The 9371-nt window shown below is 32.2% G+C and overlaps 2 protein-coding genes across 2 annotated transcripts; both read right to left on the reverse strand.

Annotated features, from left to right (window-relative positions):
- Nucleotides 1-334: 334 nt before the first annotated feature.
- Nucleotides 335-1098, reverse strand: LOC106677724 (cuticle protein 7). Its single transcript, XM_014415812.3, has 2 exons — nucleotides 1039-1098; nucleotides 335-956 (listed from the first exon to the last, which is right to left on the reverse strand). Exons 1-2 carry the CDS (start codon nucleotides 1048-1050, stop codon nucleotides 384-386), a joined length of 585 nt encoding a protein of 194 aa, XP_014271298.3. The 5' UTR covers nucleotides 1051-1098; the 3' UTR covers nucleotides 335-383.
- A 7095-nt stretch (nucleotides 1099-8193) lies between these two features.
- LOC106677732 (cuticle protein 7) lies at nucleotides 8194-8887 on the reverse strand. Its single transcript, XM_014415823.2, has 2 exons — nucleotides 8823-8887; nucleotides 8194-8738 (listed from the first exon to the last, which is right to left on the reverse strand). The coding sequence occupies exons 1-2, from the start codon at nucleotides 8832-8834 to the stop codon at nucleotides 8238-8240; spliced, it is 513 nt and encodes a 170-aa protein (XP_014271309.1). The 5' UTR covers nucleotides 8835-8887; the 3' UTR covers nucleotides 8194-8237.
- Between the last annotated feature and the right edge of the window lie 484 nt (nucleotides 8888-9371).

Here is a 9371-nt window from a genome sequence, read left to right on the forward strand (position 1 = left end):
TTATATGGATCATTCCATTGATCCATATAACTTTTCATACTAAATGAGTAAAATTCACTCACAAACACGAAGCTGCTTTATTTACAAGTTTCAAAATTTACCCGAGCACATATAGGTATTTTTAATAGTATCTATCTGTTTATCTAGAAATGTGTAAGAAAAAAAAAATAATTGTAGCACTTGGAAGGCTTGGAATTAGATTATAACTCAACTAAAAAAAAAAAAAAAAAAAAAAAAAAAAAAATGAATAGTCATTTGATTCATTTTGTTCTTTTTTTAAAATATCTTTTGTTGTATATACATAACAATTATGTACTTTGAAGGGAAATAAAATTAAAGTTCTTTTTTTTTTTTTAGAAGTTTTTATTACCTATAAAAATAATTTAATGATGGAGGTAGGTGGCGACGGGTGCGTGGACGGCGGTAGCGTAAGCTGGAGCATAAGCCCTAGCGGCGAGTACTGGAGCATGTGCGACAGCGACTGGAGCGTGAGCTACGGCTACTGGAGCAGGGTGAGCTGCGGCATCCTTGTGAACGACAGCGTTGAATCCATTGACTGGGTCAGCGGTGTAGTCTACGGTTCTGATGGAACCGTCGGGTTCGGCAAGAGAGTAGCTGCCCTGGACGACATCTCCGTCACGGGTCTCATGCTGTCCCTTGGAGTCTCCGGTGGAAGCATCATTGACGGAGTAAGAGAAGGAGTAGGATGGATGTGGGTCGTATTCCTCAACCCTAGGGGCAACAGCGTAGGCGGGAGCAGCGTGGGCAACAGCGACTGGTGCGTGTGCTACGGCGACTGGAGCGTGGGCAACGGTGGCAACTGGAGCAGCATATGAAGCGTAGGGCCTGGCATAGGCAAGGGGCCTGGAGTATGCCAGAGGCCTAGAGTAGGCGAGTGGAGCGTGAGAGATCAGCTGGGCTGAGGCCACTCCGAAGACGGCGGCGATCAAGAGTACCTATAACAATGACCGTTGATGATCGTTATTGAAGAACGTTACCTGTAACAGTTACTACAAGACTTAGTCATATAACACTCACGAGACGTGACATGGTTGAGAGCTCACTACAAACTGGATCTCTGATGGGCGGTGCCTTCTTATATAGCTCCCGAATGTTATCTAAGGTCGCCCGACTGCCTCCTCTCCCTTGAACTTGGAGGTCCGAAATTCGCCTTTCGATTTTTTGGGCCTGGTGGAATGAAATAATTTTGTTAAAATTTCGAAATGTTAAAGTGCTTTTATAGAGGTTAAGTTATTAATTATTGAGGCTTTGTTTGCCATCAACAAGAAATGTCGATTATTTTTCAATAGCTTAAAAATGTATTAATTAAAATATATTTTTATTAGTAAACGATATTTGTACGAAAATTGCTTCTTATTAATTTTTTTATGGATAATGGAAAAAAATTTGAACTGTACAGTTTTTTCTTTTTCCATATTTCATCCTTTTAATTTTATTATTGATATTTTATGACGAATTAGTTATGAATTACTATGGCTAACGTGGGTGAATCGTAAATGTATATGTTATATTTCATTAAAAAAATAAAAATAAAATAATATATACATCCAATTTTATCTAAAAAGTTATCCATGTTTAAATTTCTTGTTCAACTTATTTAAATGAAAAAAATGTTATTATTGCATTTTAGAAATATACTGGCTATCTTTGATTACGACCTCGGACACGACTTATATGATGCTGACAAATATTTTCGGACCCCTGATTTTCAGTCTTATCACTTTTGACCAACTAGCAAATAAAGCAATAATCATCCAAATAAAAAAAAAAGAATTTATTAGCCTTTGAAAGCAATAATTGATTTTAAAAAAATCCTATGTCACATTTACGTGATGTGTTTAGTGATTATACACTATACACTATATACATCGTCGTGATAACGACGATTGTCTATAATGACCGAATATGCTTGGTCCGTTAGAGGTCATTATAAACCATATCCTGTGTAGTTAGAATTTAAGATTAAATCTTTTCGTGTGTGTGTGAAATTTTCAAGAAGCATATTTGGCCTTGGCCTAATCAATGGTAATTTTCAAAGGTTGCGCACAGTGCTTGAAAGGCAAAAAAATCAAGGCGCTGTAGAAGTCATTCTGTTTTTACTATGGATACATTTTTTTATTAGCTACGAAAAATACTTCCTTCATTCCCTTAGAAATATTTTTTTTACCTATAACCAGGGCCGTAGATATAATATATCAACTATTATTGATAAATATTATATCAACCCTTCATTTTTCCCCAAAATCATAATATAATTTTCTAATAAAAAGTCATAAATAAAAAGTTTCATTCTAGGAATAAAATATCAATCCTGAAAGCATTTGAAGTACATTTTAAAACATAAATAATAATAAAGATGATCAAAAATGTATTTTCATACGACTCACTGGTCTTGAATTTTTTGTTTTCAAGTCAATTTTCAATCAATGTTTTCTGGTTTGTAAAACTGCCTTTCGTCTCTTGGCTGCTAAATATGAAGCTCAGTCTTCATAAGTAAAATAGTCATCAATTTCTTTGACATTTTTATCGTAACAACGAACGTTAAGGTTTAGGGAATGTGAACAGTAAAATCCAAAATCAATCAAACAAATTTCAAAACTAATGATTTTTTCTTATTTTATAATAGTTATATGTAATTATAAGAGTAAATTTGTTTTATAATTTAACAAATGTTTTTTTTCTTTTCAGGTGAGCATAATTCGTTGAGTTCTGTTTGATGCGTAGTACATCAAAATATTGTAAGTACAAATAACAATGAACTGGTTAAGATGAAGATCCGATTTTCCACGGGAATACAAGTTTCAGTTAAGGTTAAAAGTAGCGGTTTTGTGATGAGTTGACTGTATATGTCTACTCATTTAGAAGAGAAAAGTACTTGGAATTTAACTAATTGAAAATTATTAATTAAGTTAGCTTTTATTGTAAATAATTAACTATTCTTTCTGTTACTTGCTACAAATTGCGTAAATATAAACGGCGAAAGACTTCGATAATTAACTACTGAACAAATATTTCCCTGAATGAAAAAAACCAATGATAATAGAGATGCATAATATACCATTATAAAACTAAAAGAAAATAGCCACTTAATATCTACTTTATATGGTCCTAAATGTTCATTATGAATAATAAAAATTGCATTTATAAACCGAATTCATACAATTTTTTTTTTATGGTAATAGTCGGTTTTTACTTTGACCTATCTGTTTCTGAGTTGTTTATTTCACAGACCACTCAAAGTCATGTAATATGATGAATCATATTGTTTCAGTATTTTTTCGAAACAAACAATTTATATCAAAATTGAATTCAACTAAAAACAATTTAGTAACAACAATATTTTAAATTAGATTTCAACTATTTAGCACTGTATATTATAATTGATATGATTAAAGTATATTTTTTTATATACTATGTTTGTATACTTATTTATTTTATTTTATTTTTTAATTAACCCTTATATTTTATGTACATAATAAAATGTAAGAATAATAAAAACTAAATTAGGTTCTAACAAAATTAATCTGAGGTTTGTATTGAGAGCATAGACGCCTGAATACTCTTGTTGCATAATGACTCTACTGTTGATCTCAAATCTGAATATGCATTCTATTAGCACGATTGATTATGGGTATTTAATGAAGTTCTCATAGCTGATTATGTGTTGTCAATAGAATTCTTGATAGCTTTGATTATTAGGTTTTTCATCATAATTTGAAAAAAAAAAATTTTTATAGTGTAGTCTTTTTTGTTATAATTATAAACTTTATATTTTTGCCATCTAATAATTTACAATCTGCACTGTTGTATATTAACGTTTAAGTTACTTGAAACCTGGCCTTAAATTACCTAAACGCTATTGAAACTGCTTATCGAAGGTGGCTTATTTAGCTTAAATAGTTATGTTGTTAATTTTTTATCCAAATCCACAATACGTATTTAATCAGAGAAACATTTGTAGAGATGAAAGGTTATTTCTCCCACCCTTCAAACAATGTTCAACCCTAACGATCAATGCCTGAATGTTGTCCTTTCCAGACAATGGTGCATTTTTAAAAATGCAAGTATTTAAAAAATAACGAGGTTACCAAATTAGGATATGAAATCAGGATATCCACCAAAATTAACCTTTTGGCAGAAAGATGGATTGAAGCAATTGGTAATGGTGGCCTCAATTTTGGAAAATAATTACAATTTATAAATTTTACACAATTTTAAATAAAATTTATTGTGCATACAAAATCTTTTACAATAACATAATAGTACCGCTCGAATATCGGTAAAAAACAGCTTAGATATCATAATTACTATACACATAAGTATATGTAGATTTGATTTGAATTGGTGTATTATATCTATTTAGTCATTAGTGTACAAAATCTGCTATTATTTTTGTACGTAAACGAATCCATCAATGATCGTTAATAATTCAGTTTTTTCCTAAATTTATTGGATTATAAAGCGATTATTTTTTAGCTTTTCCATTTTTCGTTTCATCTTATTTAGCAAACAAAAGTTTTGGTGGAACAAGTGTGGCGATATCATTTTCCAAACTCCAGAAGTAAAATATATCAGTTTCAGTGTTTTATTATTTGCCTCAGCTTTCAAGACATATTGGATTAAATGATTTTTTTTAAATGCAGAATCTCCCAAAAAGGTTATATAGATGAGGACATCATGTACCCCTCTCCTACTTGTATTCAGCCTTGGAGTTTGGGGGAAAAAATCACTCAAATTTTTGTTCTGTTTTATTATTTTTTCGCGCTATCAATGTTTGATCGCCCTAGTTGGTCTTTCTTAGGAACATACACTAATGTATAGCTACAAACACGCATATTTGCAACTATGAATATTTTTTTTATTTTTTAACTCACATAAAATTTACGATCATTCACACTCTTGATTTAAACCCAAGCATCAAAGCTTTATTTAATGAGAAACTGAGATATAAAATAAATGAGAACTTTCCAGTTTGTGATAAGTATTAATTTCTTATTTCTATTATATTTATTGTCAGAAGACTTTCATCTTGAACAACCGATATTTAATCATTTCTAGGAAAATTATCTCTTATATTTTTTCTACACAAACCCTTAAATGATGAAAATAGTATATTGCATTTGCTTTCTTTTCATTAAGAATATTAAACTAAATTTATTTTCCATCTTGGTTGAATAATTATTTTAAATATATTGTAAAACTACATTTAAGTAACCGCAATGATAGACATTGGGAAAGTAGAATTTTATTTTATTAAATTTTTATTTTTGCTTATTAAGCGTAGCTACCATTTTAAAAATAACTACTAGCATAGAAGAAATTCAGCAGTAACTTTAGATAAATCAAAATTTTCAGGGGACAATCTTTTTAACTAGTTCTATACTTGGCAATTTAAAGGGAGAAAGTTTTCAACATATTTTAACGTGATAAAATATTTAATATTATTTCTGTTTTTTCTATTATTTATTATTGTTTTGTTTTTCTTGTAAATTGAGGTGATAAAGGTGGCAGACCCACTTAAACAGCCTCAGTCTAGACTGAGGACTAGTAGCTGACTTATTTCTGACTCAACAAACCTGGTGAGCCCCTTTGCCATTAGAGTGGGACAGGATATTAGACTTTTCCAAACTATCCAGTTCCTCAGCCACCTCTACGAATGCATTTCCAATGTAGTAAAAGAGGTCCCCCTCGACCCGTTTTCCCATCATCCCCTGATATCAACACCACGCACCCATGGGGCGTTGAAAAAAAAATCATATGCTTCATATTTATTTTATTTACAATTGAAACAAGGTTTATTTCAGATGCTAAAAGTATTTTTTTTTCTGAATAAAACTGAGATTTGTCTGAAAATTCATAACCAGTTAAAATAGATTACCTACCTTTCCATCTTAATGCATTGATGTGACATTTCTGTTTTAAATCATTATACAAGATATTGATTTTTGCTTTGTTGGTTCATTTTAGTTTTCGCTCATTCGTATCGTACTAAATAGCTGATGACTCCAGGTTATTTCGATAACAGCTAACACATCTATAATAAATCATCTTTTTTAAGCTCAGATGATACATGTCTGATAATTTTGATCAAAATCAGCCATGACATTACTTTCTATATATATATATATATATATATATATTACCAAATAAAACTATGAATTCGTTGGCAGGGTACAAAGAAACTTATGCCTGATGTTCCATAAAATTTAGACAATTGATTCTACATAGTTTCTCTATTTTAAGGACACCAGATTATAGCATTGTTATCAGGTTGTACGTAATTGTGTGAAATTTTAGCATGATTCGATAGTCGCGTAAAAAATTGATATAAATTACTAGGTCAGGATAGACAAAAGTAAATTTAATAATAAAGGATGTTACGAAAAAAAAGATTGTATGGTTTTATTTAATATTGAAATCATATGTAAAATAAAATATAACACGGCGAGCACTAAAAACTTTTTTGTATGATATAGAGAAAATCATATTGTTAATCTTGAGTTATGATGTTATCACAAATTACGCGATGTTATGTAATGATCGATTAGTAATATGTATAATAATTGTAGATACATTATTATATTTTTTATAATATTTAATTTTTTATTGTTATGATAATTATGACAAAATTATTATTAATTTTTTTGTGACACTTGATAAATTTATTAATGAAGAACGGAACTGAATTTGCTGTGCTATTTATGAATTGTAAGTTTTCGGGTTGCAACAAGGAGTAATATAATTAGTATTAGATAATTCTGTCTTCACGTAGGTGAGTAATAGCGATCTAAATGCTAACTTGCCGAGGTGTGTGGAGAAAGTAGGTTCAGATATGAACAACCCCAGCGTCCGTCCTTGAGTCTGGAGTACATTTGCACACTGTCCTGCCGTTTCACAACCTCGGCATCTCTTAGAAGAGACAATACCATGATATTACAAGGAAAGGTGCAATTAGTAATATTTACTACTCATTTATGTTTAATTAATATAGTTAATGTTTTAACACTTATCTTAAGTCATCCCATTACCAATGGTTTCTACTGAAACAAATAAATCATACCACCCTCGGAATGGTTTGATGAGCTTTGTTAAGATAAAACTTCGAACATCGACTCGTGTCTTCACGACTAGTAGATTCCACTTTATTTGGAACGGATTAACAATGTACCAGTAGTAGCTCCTTCAGTGGACCTTGCGCTTCAAGGAGTACCGCTGCTAGAGCAGAGAATAATTAACTTGTCAAATTTTCTTTAAGCCCTGACTAACTCTAACAGGTGTTTATTGTCATAATTGATTATATTTAGAATAATTTGACACTTAACGTTTTTAACGGCAGAAGACTCCAAATACTTTTTTTTCTCAAGAGGGTTAGATAGAAATGTCGACGGTTGCAGTTTTCTGAACTTATTAAAACTAATTTGCATTCTCCTATTAAGAACGAAAAGCAAAAAAAAATTTTAAAATAGGAAAATCTTTTTAAAATGCAATTGAGATTTCTATATTTATGTAAGATAGAATTTTTTGTAAAAAATAAAATAAAATGAATTTATGGTTATAATTCATAGTCAAATAGTTAAAATGATATTAGTTATACGTCACCAACGACTATTGAATACATATCAATATATCGCACATCAAACAACGAAATTTAATAGGGTTAAAAAGCCACATGAGAAAAACATCTCCGAGATCAGAGGAATAATATTACTAATTTTAATTTTATTTCAATTATGCTGAATATATGAAGACTATTAAAAATATCCCCATATTTTGTGATTTGGTATAAATAGGAAATAGCCAAGTTTAAATCAAAACGTTGAAAATTTTAAAAACAATGTACTGCTTACAAGTAAAGAATGAATTAATACTTGTTGAAGTAGGGACGGGACGGGTGCAAGGACTGCGGTTGCTTTAACTGAAGCAGCATGAGTTTTCTGCGACACCAGTGTGAACGATAGCATTAAATCCATTGTCTGAGTAAATCGTCTAGTCTGTGTTAACTGAAGTTTAATAACCCATAATTCTGAATCAGTTTTTTTTTTTCAGATCGAAATAATACAAGCGAAAAGCTACAACATTTTAGACCGATGTGCAAACCAATCACGCCTAATTAGTGGCTTAATACTTTTAAAAGTATCAGAGTTTAAGATTATCAGAAATAAAATAAAAATCAACAATTTGTATGTACAATTTATTACCTATACATATTTAATAATTTAATGATGGAGGAGAGTGGTGACTGGAGCGTGTACGGCGGTGGCATAAGCTGGTGCATAAGCCCTAGCGGCGAGTACTGGAGCATGTGCGACAGCGACTGGAGCGTGTGCGACCGCTACTGGAGCGGCGTGAGCTCCTGGTGCATCCTTGTGGACGACGGCGTTGAATCCATTGACAGGGTCAGCAGTGTAGTCTACGGTTCTGATGGAACCGTCTGGCTCAGCGAGGGAGTAGCTGCCCTGGACTACATCTCCGTCACGGGTCTCATGTTGTCCCTTGGAGTCTCCGGTGGAAGCGTCGTTGACGGAGTATGAGAAAGAGTAGGATGGGTGTGGGTCGTATTCCTCAACCCTGGGGGCGACGGCAAGGGCGGGGGCGGCATGTGCTACAGCGACTGGAGCGTGAGCGTAGGCTACTGGAGCGTGGGCTACGACTGGAGAGTGGTAGGCGATCTGGGGGGCGGCGGAGGCCAGGCCGATGGTGGCCGCAATAAGAAGTACCTATAACAGTGACATAACATAGCTATAGAAAAACGTTACCTAAAACTGATGTTGATATTCCAAAGCCATAAATGAGTTACTCACAAGATGTGACATGGTTGAGAGTTCACTACAAACTAAAGCTGGGATGGGCGGTTCCTTCTTATATAGCTCTCTCAATGTATTCTAAGGTCACCTAAATACCATTCATTCATCTTTGAACTTGACAATCTGTTGTTCGACTCTCTGAGGCCAGTACCTGTTTACTTTGCTAATTGTTTACCCAGAACTTACCATTAAAAATATGTTAAGCTTATAGTCAAAGACTATCACGTACTTAAAATGATCATTCAATTTTCGATATATAAAAAACAAAAATGATGTGTCCTGGAGGGATAGGTATTTTTTAAACTGAATTTCTTTAATCTTGATAAGTCCAGAACTTTATATGTATTATTTTGTATTTTTACTTGAAAGTGGGTAGAGTTAGATCTAGTACCAATTTTTTTTAGTCATAATCTTATTGATTTCAATTTATTTATGTTGTATAAAAAAGTCCAGTTTTCGCGATTTGAATAATAACTTCAAAACGTGTTAGGTTATTAATATACGGAAGAAGGAGCGTTGGAATAGAAGTGTGTGAAGAAAAGTGAA

The sequence above is a fragment of the Halyomorpha halys genome, unplaced genomic scaffold (assembly GCF_000696795.3).
Source record: "Halyomorpha halys isolate HHAL.00 unplaced genomic scaffold, Hhal_1.1 Scaffold107.1, whole genome shotgun sequence".
NCBI classification, from domain to species: domain Eukaryota; kingdom Metazoa; phylum Arthropoda; class Insecta; order Hemiptera; family Pentatomidae; genus Halyomorpha; species Halyomorpha halys.